Here is a 15,368-nt window from a genome sequence, read left to right as displayed (position 1 = left end):
TACTTCATGTCAATATGAAGAAAGAAACACAATATAAGAGAGCTTTAAAAAAATATATTAAAACAAGCCATTTAAAAAAAAAAAATCAGTAGGCCTATTGAAAATATTTCAAATTAAGATAGTCTTTTTAATATTTAATGTAACATATGTTGACCAATCAGACCAAATTTGCCCTTTTACAGCAGCAAAATGTGATTTGCAGAATGAAAAGCAACAAATCAGGGCTTATTCCTGTCACCGTCTGTTAAAATGAGGAAGTGCCAAACTAATAAGTCTTATCACTTAGTTCAGCTTTTCACTGTAGGCTACTGTAGCCTTCCTGAATTTAGCTATTTACTCTCAAACTAACAGACCCATGTCATCGCTTCCACAGTTCTCAAAAATACTGGAAAAAATATTTTACACAAGACTGGATGAATTCATCACTAAACATAATATAGTGTATGAGCAACAATATGGTTTTAGGGCAAAGAGAACTACTTCATTTGCAATAATAGAATTTATAGAAAAAGTTACTAAGGCAATAGAAAACAAAGAATATGCGGTAGGGATATTTCTGGACTTAAAAAAAAGCTTTCGACACTAAATCATGAGCTATTAATTAAAAAACTACAAAGATATGGTATTAGAGGCATCGCACATGGCATGATGGTTATCCAGCTACCTACAGAACAGGAAACAATATGTCGAAATACAAAAGTATAACTCACAACTGCTGCAGGTTACATGTGGGGTGCCCCAGGGCTCAGTTTTGGGGGCCATTACTATTCATTCTGTATATCAATAATATATGTGAAGTGTCACAAACGGTCAAAACCATTCTTTTCACTGATGACACAAATTTGCTCTGCTGTGGTGACAACTTGGAACAGCTTCTGGATACAACGGAAAAGGAATCGAACAGGATGAAGATCTGGTTTGATGAAAATAAGCTAACATTGAATTTAAGCAAAACAAAATTTATTATTCTTATAAGCTATTTTTTTTTTTGCAGATTCAACAAAAAATATCGTCTTGATCGTCGTATATTAAAGGGGTTCACAAAGTTTTCAGCACATAACCCCCAAAAATGGGCGCTAGAGACTGGGGACCCCCACTATCCCTGGAGGTGGTTAAAACATTTGCTGTTGCGTACAGCCAGGCACACTTATAAGTCTATTCAAACACTGGGATTAGAACAACACTAAAGAACACAACAGCCTCAACACTGTAACAGTATTCTATGTAAGTAATTCATTGTAAGAAATGCTAGATGTAGAACATAAGTCATCTCTTTTTTGTATATATTTTTTTACAATAATGGTTAAAATATGTAAATTTAGGTAGTTTTTCATTTTAATATGTTTTGGAACAATTCTCGCGACCCCTTTCTCAGAGTCTTGCGACCCCCCATGGGGCCCTGACCTGCACTTTGGGAACCACTGGTCTTAGCATATCGTTTAATTTTTTTGTGATTATTATTATTATTATTTTTAATCATTGCACTAATGCGGAAAATTCAACTTTGTTCGAGAGATTTCGGATTATTTGGCTCAATAGACATAAAAAACTTTTTTTTTTTAACGCATAATTTGCATTTATTCTGTACCGCGTCGATCGCTATTTTTACTACTTACAGAAAAAAAAATGTTGTCGGAAGTTTAAGTCAATGAGGGCACGAGTAGGTACTGGTTCATGACGTCCAAGTAGGACTGTCGGTAACGTTGGTGGGTGTGACAGATGAAGTTCACTGCGCCGCTTCGTGACGTGTAACTGAACTAAAGTTCGCCGCTGTGCAGCTCCTGTCAGGCTGCGCAGACATGTCGGTAATTTATCTGATCTGACTGTTCTCAGATCAGCTCCCGCCCCCCCCCTCCACCGGCTGCAGCAGAGACACACGGACACAGATCTGGGTGAGTACCGGGTACACAGAAACCTTCCTCACCCTCAGTTCTGCAGATTAGTTACGGCGATACTTTTCAACTCAAGCCTCTGTTAGTTGTTCGTGTCCCTCCTTTCAAAAGGCCCCTCCCTCTCTCTATGTGTGTGTGTGTGTGTGAGTTGGCTCTGATGGTCGATCAGCTGTTTCTGTCAGTAGACTCTCTGTTCTCCAGGCTGCTTCGCCTACAGTTCGTAGATGTGGAACAGAGTCATCCACCTCGTGCATGAGATCGTTTGAGTAATAAAACATGTACAATCAGCCTGTTGCTGGGTGTACTATGCATACTGTGGTCGAGCAGCTCGTGTAAGCCTATCAGAGCGTTATACTGCGGATTAACTTTTCCCTGATGGCAAAGCCAGACATACAGTAATGTGCAACATTCTTACTCAAAGACAACTAATCATTTTGAAAACCATGCATCCTGCTCGGTCTCTTCATTAAGATTACAACCAAAGAAAACAGGAAATATAAAAAAAGTGCTACGTAAACATAAAAATATCAGCTGTTGAATAAAACCCTGTCTTTCCCTCTGAGGACATTTTCTCTGGCTTTTATTTCTCCCTTCTTGTTTCGGCACAGGAGCCCCCGTGAGAGGAGACGATGCTGCAGGAATCATCAGTCGACGGAAGTGGCTCCGGGTTCACTCCTCTGGTGGTGGTGGAGCTGGCCTCTGACACCAACCAGGAGACCGTTGCATGGCTGCTGAGCAGGATACGAGACAGACAACAGAATGGAGGTGTATGAAAATCAAAGCAGGTTCCTCTTCTCTCTAGCATCATGTTTTGTGTTATTTATCCAAATGCTTTCCGCCAGGTGCTGAGCTGCTGGTGGAGCAGATGGGCCTTGGAGTGGCCGAGGAGAAAGAAAACCCCAACATGTTCCTGATCGGGGCTTCGTGGCAGAGGCTGCTCGCTGGCGCTGAGGAAATCGGACTCTTCAGGGAGTACAAGGACGGATCCATGAGAGGCTTCACCTGCGCCAACAAAGACAACTTCAAAGACTTTGAAGGTAGAGAGTTCAGGATGGGGGGGGTGGGGGGCTGCATGAAGCTGCATTCAAGTGAACATACCCACTTTAGTAAAAAGTCTCATTTAAAGCAGCGAGGAGTGTCTGCCCATCCTGTCCTGGATGTTTTGTTCAACTAATGTACCGCTCACTTTGAAACTTTGCATGTTTAAATGTAGAAAAAGAGCCTTTTCACACATGGCTGCCTGCTCACATGGAAGGGGTCTGGGGTCTTTGTATGCCTTTTACATTTTTTAGAGATAGGAAAGTGGATACCTCTTAAGGATTAAGCCTCAGTACATGGGGCGAGGCTAACGACAACCCCCACTATGCAAGTTTTTACCTTCATATGAATGCCAAATATCTTTAAGAAGTAGACATATTGAGCTGATAAAATGTTATCCAACACACCTTTTTTATTATGAAAATCACGGCGTCTGTGTTTGACGTTTGTGTCCGATGCTCTCTGTCTCTCCAGGGGACGGCGACAGCTTCCTCAGTATGGCCGAGTGTCAGCACATCATCAAGCACGAGCTGGACACTTTGAGAGCCAAAGATGAGACGCACGTACCGGGACACGACTCGGCCAAGCTCTATCCCGGGAAATCTATCGGTGAGACTTTACCCGCCTCTCACTCAGACATTTAGAAATAAAAACAGGCCAATAAATGTAATGACTCAAAGATAAATGGAGCTTTTTACACCTACTACATTATTGTAAAACATTCCACAGAACTGTCCTTCAGACGGGCCACGATTTTCTGCTCTTTTTTTATATATTAAACGTCTTTCGGTTTTGGTCATTTTTTTTGAAAAGCAATTTAAAGATACTGATTTGTAATAGCTATTTTTTCACATTTCCTGGACATACTATAGAACAAACTATACATTGTCAGTTTAGAAAAGAACTAAAAGATTAATTGAGAATGAAAATAGTTGTTGAATCCTGCTCTGAATGAATCATTTTAATATCTGACCCCAGAGCTAATGTTGCAGAGTGAATAGGCACCAATTACTCATGCTAATTATTGGAAGCATTATACAAATGGTAACCAATTAACAAGAACAATAGCTAATCAGGAGTACATTTAACCGGAGGTTAAAATTAATTAATGCAAAAGTCCCTCTCTCGGTTGCAGATGATTTTTTTCTTCATTTTAAGATTGTCAGAAAGTTTGAATATTTCAGGAGATATTTTAACACATTTGGTTGTTTACCTCCAAAGGTATTATTTTTTATTTTACAGTAGGTAAATTCTGAAGTTGCAAGACAGTAACGCAGCACGACTCTTCCTCCCCCTCTCTTTGGGAGCAGCCTGAACACAGCATGTCTCCCCCACCGCTGCCTCTCTACCTCCATCTCTCTCTCTCTCTCTCTCTCTCTCTCTGTGGCTTCAGTATGGAAACAATCAATATGCAAATGCAGAGAAATATTCCCAATGTAAGATAAGGAAGAAATGAAGTCGCAGTCGGAGATAGTGTGCTTCTATTCAGCGCTTGTGTTTGAAAAACCGTGTTAAAGCAGAATGTAATCATTATGGACAAATGATGCACTCAAAAAGAAAAACTGCAGATGAAATGATAGAGCTTTCATGTGATTGTATTTAGTCATTCCGTATTAGACAATAGGGATTATTGCTATAGAAATTGTCCTGAACACAATGGCTGGCTCCCAGCTATTGTTTGCCTGTCCTTGTCTTTAAAAAATGAAGCTGCATGTTTACTCGGTTGGGACTGTTCAGACGAACAACAGTAAGGGATGAAAATGCAGCGAGGATGTTTTCATGTCACTCAAAACTAAGTGAGACATCTTGCAAATAATTCAGACCTCAAGCAGTAAAAGCTTCACCCAGCTCCCTACTGGATCAATATTTTCATTCATCATGGATGGTATGAATATCTCTATGAGAGCGGACATGCAGCCATGGAGTATCTTAGTTTGCATAATCCTGTACAAATTGATCTTAAATATAGCTTAAAATATATAATCTTCTGTCTTTTTGAAGATGAACGCTAAGACTTCCATCTTGTGCTTCATCATGTTGAACCTATATTGATGATGTCATCATATTGTGGTAGGAGCTGTATGATTTTGGATGAGAACCAAGCTGGGCTAAAAATTATACCAATGTTGATGTGCAAAAAAATCTGCAGTTCTTCGACTGTCCACTTGAGGCTGCCTATCCTGGAAGTCCGTTTAACACCCATGTTTAAATGCCCATTTTGATCACCTAATTAAAATATATTTACAGCCTAGTTTAAGAAAACAAAAAGTTGTATCTGTTTGACAGGAAACTAAAGGCCTGCCTCAGCTCCACCTTCTTGCACGTGTCTAGGTTGAAGTCAGTTTTAGACAAATATTTTAATATGGCGACGGCCATTGTCGGGGCCTCAAAGACCTTGAAGTGGATGAACGGCCTCAGGGCCTTCAGGAACGGCTTCTTTGGAAACATCTCAGGAGAGAGCTTCGTACTTGGAGGGGTCTGCGTCATTGGTCAAGGACAGCAGGGAATACTCTGCTTCAGCAATCAATGAGTGATGTCACTATGATTACGTCCATGTTTCATACTGTATACTATACTTCACATGGGAGATTTTTGTGTGCCACACTTTTTAGTTTTGGGCTTTAAAAAAAGGATTATAACGGCAGACCATCATGCGACGTTCTGAAGGTTAACGCTCGGCTGAACTTTAAATTAAGTTTATTAATGGCAGAAAAAAACGTAAGTCAAAATGTTCTGTTACGTTCTAGTCCGCAGACTGCAGTCCAAAGGGATCCTGATCCAAATTTTCCCTCTCCATGAGATGGAGGAACTCAAGAGACTTTCGTTCTCCTGGTACAAAAGGGTGAAGTTGTCCCTGCAGCCGCTAGGTAAGTAGAAGAAGTACTAATTAAGTCTGTGAACTATCGCAAACATGCACTCTTTCATTTTGATTTACCACACTTAACTTTGTTATAGAAAAGTGAACCAAGCACAAGAACTTGCTAATATCATGCAGGCCTAGTATGTACATAAAAAAACTTCTCTGGTTTGGATTTTTGTATCTTTCATCTCGCAATATATGTCGCAGACAGAAAAGATATCCTAATGTCAGTTTTCTTGTTCAAATATCGTGCAGCCCTGTTACCCATGCCTCGTGCACTAATGCACCCGCTAGTCGCTAGGGTTTTCTGTCTTTTTCTGTTGGTCATGTTGTCTTTGTGCTAATTCAAATTAAATGTGGGGTTACAATGTTTGAATCACATTCTGTTTTCATTAACATCTTAAACACTGTCCCAACTTTTTTGGAAATGGTGTTGTGTAATAAAGTTTTCATGTATGCATCATCTACCCACTACTTCCTTCTCCACCAGATGAAATCCGACACTACTACGGGGAGGGTCAGGCCCTCTACTTTGGCTTCCTGGAGTACTTCACCTTCGCCCTGATGCCTATGGCTCTCATCGGAGTGCCTTACTACCTGTTCGACTGGGAGGACTACGATAAATATGTCATCTTCGCTGCGTTCAACTTGGTGTGGTGCACTGTTATCCTGGAGGTATGAACGGTTTCTCGACCTGCTTCCAATTCTTACAAAACACGAGTAAAAAAAAAAGTTTGACCCATGACCCATTATGAAGAATTTATCTGCAGAGGCCTCTGGGTTTTATATCAATATCAAGAATATCTTGTACATGAACATCTGTCTGGCACTGACAAGTAGCTCTAGAAGCTTTACACTCTATGCTTTCCTAAGAACAGACTGCTCATATATTGAGTGGAGGGAGATGTTTTCAGTCCTCCAAATAATCGTCATGGCGATCTGCACTGAACGAGCAAATGATTTCAGATTTTGTTTAACGACGCTGTGTTTTTAGACCATCATAAGTTATGGAGTGTAATCAGTTTCTAACAAATAGTGCAGCAAAGGAGTATGATATATGGTAGCTCCAGTCATACCAAAATAAAAACTCTATTTGAGTACTTGAATCTTTTCCTTCCCCAGTTTTGGAAGCGTTGCAGCGCCTCACTAGCCTACCGATGGGGCACGCTGAGCAGGAAGAAGGCCTTTGAAGAGCCCCGGCCCGGTTTCCACGGCGTCCTGGGGTTCAATCCTGTGACGGGCCGCGAGGAGCCGGTCTACCCAAACGTCAAGAGGCAGCTGAGAGTCTACCTTGTGTCGGTGCCCTTCGTCCTGCTCTGCCTCTACGCCTCCCTCTACATCATGATGATCTACTTTCTGATGGAAGGGTGGGCGCTGTCGGTCCACGCTGAGGAGCCCACATTCTGGACCGAAGTTCTCTTGTATATCCCCAGCATCATCTACGCCGTGGTCATCGAGATTCTGAACCTCATCTACAGATACGCTGCTGAGTTCCTCACCGAGTGGGGTGAGTAGCAGTGATTGTTATATCATAAGAACCTATGCATGAAGACAATCAGAAACATATAACAATCAGCTTAAAGCTTAAAAAAAAAAAGCAGCTTTGGAATTTAACTTCAAGGAATTCAAATGTTATCAAGTGATGGAATTTCTTCATCATAAAGTTTAGTTTTTTTTTGGTGGGATTGCTGCTGTATCATCTGAAATGGAATGTATGTGAAACGACTTTACAGTCATCACAGAGATACCAGACAATTAGACGTTCAACATAGCCTACATGAAAAAAAGGACAATATAAACATATTTAATCATTTAATATGTTTACTCACGTTGTCAACAAAGAAATAAAGTACACATTTAAGGCAGTAAAGCAAGTCAACTGGGACTAATGTACATATGAATTATGGTGGTGGAAGATTGGCGATTCTGGAGTAAAATACAGTATGAGTGGTACATGGCGCTGGCCCCCTGCTGGCAGTGCTGATGCCGCTTAATTTATTGTGCCATGTGTCTCTGTCGCACTGGTCTAGTTTTCTTCTAGAACCCCCTTTACCAAAAAAAAGTTGGGATGATGGGTTAAAATTAAAATGAAAAAAGAACGTGATGAAAGCCCACATATCGGAGTGAAAATAGCACAAAGACAACAAATCATATCCAAAGCTGAAACGGAGACATTTTTTCTGTTTTTGGAAATTGTGTGCTCATTTTGAATTTGAACATGTTTCGCAGAAAGTTGGGACAGGCTCATGTTTACCCCTTCTGTTGCATCACTTCGTCTTCTAACAACACTCTGTAAGCGTGATGATGAGAGTGGAATGTTCTAAAAATCCTTGCTTCATGTAGAATTTCATGTTTCATTTTACCCAACATCCCAACTTTGTTTTTGGTTAAGAGGATTTTAGAAGAAAACTATTTGGACATGTCACCCTTAAGCCCTTGATTTTGATTGTCATGCCTTTAATTGCTAGATGTGAAAGTTTAAGATAACAATGATAATTATCAATGATTTGTTTAAAATGATGAAAACGACGTTAAGTTGCAGACCAGCATCAGTGCAATATTTGAACTAAATGAGAGGGTCAAAGGTGGAGATGTTTGAATGAATGCCGAGCAATCAGCCCTCACCGACGGCGGTCGTGGTCTAGCTGTTTGTCAGGAGGCTTACAACTCGCCTTATCTCCAGCTCTTTGCCTGTAGTTAGGTTGACTCAAAGTTAGGTTGAGACAGCACTGCAAGCATGGCAACCCCCATCGTCGGGCTTCCTAAGCCCCCTGCAGTAATCAACGGGTGACGTCGCTCAGGCTTCGACCACTACTACTTACAGTCTGTGGTAAATTCTAGCTTTTAATTACCAAAGATTTCAGGCAAAATACGCCACACTGACCACATTTGGAAAGGTTGCCAATGTAGTTGTGCAATTTTTATTTTTTTAGCCTGTGGCAGCTTTGGTATAAAACATTTTTTAAAGCAGTATTAGTATTAACCCTAAGTAGTAGTTCAGCACTTTCTGATACTATCGATAAATATATTAACAGAGATTGTATCCTTTTTAAACAAGCGGTACCAAAAAGAGAATAAAGAATAAAGCGACCTCTCCCCAACAGACACTGTGCTAGTCACAGTTTTTTATATCGATATCGAATGTGGCAATCAGACTTAGTGGGAATGGGAATGATTGCTTTCCAATGACATATATATTTTGAAGTCATTCGACTTTTTTCCAGGTCAATGTGTGCATACACGGTCTGTCCTTGACTGATGTATCCTGGATTATCTTGTAAATTATGTAAATTTCGTTGTACCTGTTTGGCGGAGACAACTCTAAATATTTGAATTCACATCTGGTGACTTTTTAAGCCTCCAGCTCAAACTACCCTCAAACTGTGAAGTGCTCTACTAAATGTAAAAACCTGCTTTACAGGACCTTTAGAGTAAACCTTCATCCTCTTAATGCCATCTACAGTGAGCTTCAGGGTGCGAATGCAAAGTAAACCTGGATTTGACTAAAGCTATGTGGTGACTGTGACTGTAGTAATGAGTCCAATCACCTGTCAAAAGAAAAACATACCTTCAGTGACGTAACTTGATTGTAGTGTTGTAGTCAAGACCACACTAACGGAGACCAAGACATAAGACCAGAGTGCTCCGAGACAGAGACAAGACCAAGACATTTAGAGATAGAGACTGAGTTGAGACCAAGACAGGGAAAGACCGAGACAAGACCAAGACCATAAATATCACTGATAAACCATCATGTTGTGTTCAGGAAGTGTGTCACCGTAACACCGGGAAGGTTGTGGTCGTAACCGGGGGATAAAAATCCAACTACAAACCAATTGAAGTTATTCATTCTTTTAGAAAAGGGCATTTTAATTGAATCACAGTAATGACTTGGAAAGTAGCCTATCAGTGGTTGTCTTCGGGGTCTGCCCAGTCTGAGAACGAGACAAAGCCGGTTGAAAATGCTTTAGATTCCGAGACCTTCAAAAAGTGGTCTCGAGACCGGTCTTGAAACCAATACCGATTTCGAGTACTAACACACTACTTGAAAGTTTCAGCCCATAGAGCAAGTGTTTGTCATTTATACATCTCAGTCATTTTACCAGTCACGATGAGAACTGCTCTTCCTGTGAAAACAAGTCTGAGAAAACATCTAACTTTAAGACACCGCGGGGGTCTCAGAGGTACTATACTTCTACAACAGAACTGTGCTACACACTGGATGAGTGGGGATTAAAAGACGTGGCTGTTCAACAGTGAGCTGAAAGAAACGATTGTAAAACAGAAAAGTTGGACCTGTTATCTTTATATATATATATAGGGAATACATTTGTTTTATTCATGTGACGAGCAGATGAGTGCTTATCAGTGAGCACTAAAGAAGCTGGAGCTGTTTATGTGAGTCAGCATGAATCTGTTTATAGAGACTGTAGTCAGCAGTGTTGTTCACACACTTCACACTGATGAACTGACTTACATTAGGACCAACCAGCAAGTGATGTTTTTGTTTCTCCACCCCTATGCGTAAGCTCCCTCTCGCTCGTCTGCATTACCTCTCTCCCGTCTCTCTCTCAGAAGATTTTTTAAAAAGTTTACAATAGAATGATCAACTAAAACTCTTAATGCTAAGGAAACACAGTTTGCTGTTCTGTCTGACAGGATTGTTATGGACTTGAGCTTGTTTAGCGTTTTTCTAGTCTTCTGACTACTCAAAGCACTTTTACAAGTGTCCATTAGAAGTAACTTATGCCATTCATGAACACTCATACTCCACCGACGAAGCAGCGGGAACAATTCGGGGTTAAGTGACTTGCCCAGGGACACGTGGCTTCAGGAGATGGGGATTGAACCCACAACCTTCCTGATGAGAGACAACCGACTCTGCCAACTGAGACACAGCCACCCCTAAACATCTTCAATGACTTTGATTGTGTCAAAACCTCTCTAAAACACTTTGCTCAAGTCTTGATGAAAAAAGGCAACTGGACTTGGTTAGGGGCCTTGAGGACTGCCTTGAGGAGTCAGAATTTTACATGAATGAACTACATGAATACAGAGTTGAATGCAGTTTGCTTGTGTTGGACTGTAGACTTGAATGTATTTTACAAAATGTGGTTAGAATGGAAAACGCTGCAGCTACATTGGTAATATCCTCCTCATCTGTTCTCTCCTCTGTGTTTTTTTAGAGAATCACAGGCTGGAGTCGTCATATCAGAATCACTTGGTCCTAAAAGTTTTAGTAGTGAGTATAAATGTCATTTAAATGTTTCTGTTACAGCAACAATCTCTCCCTTCAATGATCAGAGGGAAGCGTTTCAAGTCATGTGTCATTACTTGTCTCTATTTTTTTACCCACAGTTCAACTTCTTCAACTGTTTCGCCTCGCTGTTCTACATCGCCTTTGTCATGCATGACATGGCGTTGCTCAGACAGGTAGGCCCGTTTGATTTCCCACACTTATTTAAAAAAAGGCAGAATTTATGTATTTTATTAAAGTCTTTGATCCCAAATAAACACTGCAAAAACTCATATCTTAGCAAGTGGATTTGTCCAATTCCAAGTTGAAAATATCTGATTCCACTGAATAGAAGCGACATCCTGTAGACCTGACAAGTCTAGATAAACATCCTGTTTCAAGACAATACGAGCAAAAAAAAAGGCCTTTGAAGGTAGGATTATTATGTCATTTCAAGAAGCTTAAAAAAATGTAACAAGTACTTTTTGCTTGCTGCATTGGCAACATTTCAAAAAAACTCAACACAAGCAATTCAGACCTTTTTCTTTGCTTTTAATGTCTTGAAAAAAAAAAAGTTTTTCTGGACTTTTCAGGTGCATGGGGCTTAATTTAGGTATACTCACATTTGATTCACATTTTACAAATCACTTTGCTAAGATATGGAGTTTTGTAATACATAAACCTTATTGGTCCAAATATAAGACGACCCTGATTATACAGCAACCCCCCCTGCAGTGCGTGGTGTGTGGTCAATAATAAATAATATGCATATCAGGAATAAAATGGCCTCCTGTGTAAACTGTATATGTAGATAAATAGCCCTACAGTACGCTACTGTATTTCAATGTTGGCCATAATGGTTGTATTTAGAGAGTACAAATATTTGATGTGGTAGTACTCATTGTGAAATGTTTGAGAACCACTGGCCTAGTGGTCAAGTCACGCCCCCTATATGGAGGCTATATTATTTCCAAAGTACTTAAGGGAAAACAACCCCTTCTTATAGTTGGACCAATACAAGATATTTTTTAAACCTATTTTTAGGTTAAAAATATTTTGGAATAGTTTCTGTATATTGCTTTAGCCTGCACCCACATGATTGGCCATTCAAACTTTCTTGTGAAGACACACACACACATGTTGTGAGGTAATTTATGAAAAAACAATATTAGGGGGTCAGTGAAAAGTACCTGAATTATTCTATCACCCCTCTTCCTCCATTCCTACCTATCTTTCTTTGTGGATTTTTTTTCTTTCTCTTCTCTTATTCACTGTCATTTTCCATTTAACCAACCTTCTCCCTTGCTTTATTTTTCATCTCTCGTTCCATCCTTTGTCCAGAGTCTGGCCACTCTGTTGATCACCAGTCAGATCTTGAATCAGTTCATGGAGGCCTTCCTGCCCTACTGGCTCCAGAGGAGGCGCAACAAGAAGATGACCCGCAAAGCCCAGAAGAGAAACACTCTGGACGAGAAACAGCTGCCTCTGATCGAGCAGGTCCGACTGGAGGCCGACATGAGCACATACCTGGTGGGTGCTGGGGGTCTCTTCACTTCGATAAGGACAAACAAAAATCTGTTCAGGATTTTGCCAAACGAGACTTTCTTACTTACACAGGAGTGTCATGTCTCCATTTGTGTGTGTTTTGATCTGTCGCCTCTTCTTCTCTCAGGGCACATTCGATGATTACTTGGAGCTGTTCCTGCTGTTTGGTTACGTCAGTCTGTTCTCCTGCGTCTACCCTCTGGCTGCCGTCCTGGTGGTGTTGAACAACATCACAGAGGTTTACTCCGATGCCTTCAAGATGTGCTCTGTGTTCAAACGACCCTTCGCTGACCCGGCAGCAAATATAGGAGTCTGGCAGGTGAGACAAACAAAGGTCTCGTCCCGTTTTTATCAATTTGTAGTTTCTAAATGAATGAACCTCCCGCACCTGTGACTCAGTCCGGCCAAGCTGAGACGTGAGTGAAGGAGGCAAGGAGGCAAGAAGGACGCACAAGGAAGAAGGAGGAGTTAAAGGAAACGGTGTGTCATCTTAAGATGCTTAAAGATGATCACAGAGGGGAAGAGTAGATTTATTTGGATTATATGTTCCTGGTCAAATTTAAATGACATCGATACCACAGCGATAAAAATAGAAGGCATCCAATATGGGTTATTTTATTTTTCTTATAAATAAAAATTGCACGCAAACTCCTTCACACTGTCTAACTTGCAAAAGTACTTTAGCAACAATTAGATTCCAATGTATTTTGATAAGTGTCGACAATATGATTGTGCAATTAAGACAGCGCAAGAACAGAAGAGAGAAAAAAGAGCATGTTGACTTCCTCTGGCCAATTTTATGGATAAAACAAGTTTTTACCGATAAATCCTACCCATGTGGTAGGGGAGGTCACATCGGCATTGTCACTACCCGGAGCTCGCATCAACACAGCCTGTGTCTGTTGAAGGTGTCGATGTTTTGGTGGCAACTGAGGGCCATAGGTTGGGTTATGTAACTTATCAGTAGGGCATGGGGCATGATTGGGATGAGGGATGTCTTCACTGAGGGCTTCATTAGGGCACAAGTACATTGACACAAACACAGACACAAAGGTTGCAGTAATTTGTTTTTTTTTTTTTACATAAAGGTTTGAAAAATGATCAGTGACTTTAAAAGTGCAGACCAAAGCAAACTTTAAAATGTAATAGAACAACTTAAGATAAAAAAAAATGACGCGCATATCATCTGTTGTTACCAACTCCATCTTATTTGTCATCAGAGTACACTGTTAATAACATCCAGAGGTCCAAAATCCTCTTTCTCGTATCTATACTCTGGTTCTTTACTTTTATTATTAGTGACATTCGATTAAGATCAAGGATCGATAACTCTATAAAAAAAAAAAAAAGTCACTGACCGCTACGTCTCTTTGTGTCCCCTGTCCAGCTCGCCTTTGAGGCCATGAGTATGATCGCCGTGGTCACCAACTGTTCGCTGATCGGCATGTCTCCACAAGTCAAGGCCTACTTCCAGGATTCAGATCAGCAGCTTATATTCTGGACAGTCGCTGTTGAGGTAATCGATGCATACACACATACACAAACACACTCTCATGCGTGAGCCCAATAGTTTCATTCTATGCACATCACAGTGGAGGTTTGGCTGTATATCAGTAATACTTCAATGTTGCGTACTGCAGGATCGTTACAGGAGGCAATCAAGGACCAAAAAACGTACTGTTTTTGATTGTTATCTACTCGTATTGCACTTTGTCTTCCCTTTTATTGTGCTGCATTACAACCACTGGATCAACAATGATACAAGGGTATACAGCCACATGGGGAAACATATGGTCCCTAGTCAGACAGGATTTATTCACACAACTGTTCAACACTGACACTTATCTCTGTAGGGATATTATAGTGTTGTAGTCAAGACCAAACTAACCGAGGCCAGAGTGTTCCGAGACCGAGACAAGACCAAGGCCATAAATATCTCTGAAAAATCATCAACTTGAGTGCTGGGGGCGTGTCACTCCCTTAGACAGCGACACGGGGAAATTTGTGATCGTAATCGGAGGATAAAAATCAAATAATGAATGAGTTAGTTGTTCTTTTATAGAGGGCGTTTTTTTCTTCTAATCACAGTAATGACATGGAACAATAGCCTGTCAGTGATCAGTGGTCTTGATTTAAAATCTGGAGTCCGCCCAGCCTGAGACCGAGACAAGACTGGGTAAAAATGCAGAGAGTGATGCAGATTAGCTACAGTATAGCAGAGTGAACCATTATTTACCAGTGTTACATGGTGATCGCTGCATTGTCTGCCGCGGTTTCTGCTCTACTCGGCTAGTCTTGTGCACGCGAGTTTGGAGTGGTGAACGGTTGAATGTGACATGTAGTGCTTTGAGGAGTCATAAGTCTACAAAAGCACTTTACAAGTCCATCTACATTTGTTCAATTTAAAAGCTTTGGTAAAAGTCGTCCTGTCTGAACAGATGCAGCATGACATCGAAACATGTTAGACCCTGAGTGTGAAGGTGTGAATACATCTCAGTCCGCTCCTCAGTGAAATGGACAAAATGTGACTACACCTTGAGAGGACAGTGTGAATGAGGGAGAATGAAACGTCTGTAGAAGTGTTGTAGTATTCAAAATCAGTCTTGGTCTCAAGACCGGTCTCGGGACCTCTTTTTTGAAGGTCTCAGTCTGGTCTTGGACTAAAAAGCATTTTTACTCAGCCTGGGCAGACTCCAGATTTTAAATCAAGTCCGGTCAAGACCACCACTGATCGGCTATTTTCCCCACGTCATCACTGTCATAAGAAGGAAAATGGCTCTTTCTAAATGAACGAATA

The 15,368-nt window shown here is 40.8% G+C and overlaps 1 protein-coding gene across 2 annotated transcripts in view; it reads left to right on the top strand.

Annotated features, from left to right (window-relative positions):
- Positions 1–1,755: 1,755 nt before the first annotated feature.
- ano10a (anoctamin 10a) overlaps positions 1,756–15,368 on the top strand; it is a 35,621-nt gene continuing 22,008 nt past the window's right edge. Inside the window, exons 1-12 of one of the 2 annotated variants that reach the window (XM_061049596.1) lie at positions 1,756–1,903; positions 2,516–2,657; positions 2,735–2,929; positions 3,405–3,539; positions 5,678–5,797; positions 6,281–6,465; positions 6,913–7,297; positions 10,977–11,032; positions 11,149–11,223; positions 12,368–12,556; positions 12,699–12,890; positions 13,959–14,087. In XM_061049596.1, coding sequence (XP_060905579.1) covers positions 2,522–2,657; positions 2,735–2,929; positions 3,405–3,539; positions 5,678–5,797; positions 6,281–6,465; positions 6,913–7,297; positions 10,977–11,032; positions 11,149–11,223; positions 12,368–12,556; positions 12,699–12,890; positions 13,959–14,087 — 1,797 coding nt within the window. In that variant the 5' untranslated portion in view covers positions 1,756–1,903; positions 2,516–2,521. Of the gene's footprint in view, positions 1,904–2,480; positions 2,658–2,734; positions 2,930–3,404; positions 3,540–5,677; positions 5,798–6,280; positions 6,466–6,912; positions 7,298–10,976; positions 11,033–11,148; positions 11,224–12,367; positions 12,557–12,698; positions 12,891–13,958; positions 14,088–15,368 lie in introns of those variants that run through there. The other variant, XM_061049597.1, reaches the window with a different exon arrangement.

Source organism: Labrus mixtus, chromosome 11 (assembly GCF_963584025.1).
Source record: "Labrus mixtus chromosome 11, fLabMix1.1, whole genome shotgun sequence".
NCBI classification, from domain to species: domain Eukaryota; kingdom Metazoa; phylum Chordata; class Actinopteri; order Labriformes; family Labridae; genus Labrus; species Labrus mixtus.
This window is presented reverse-complemented; position numbering and strand designations above follow the sequence as displayed.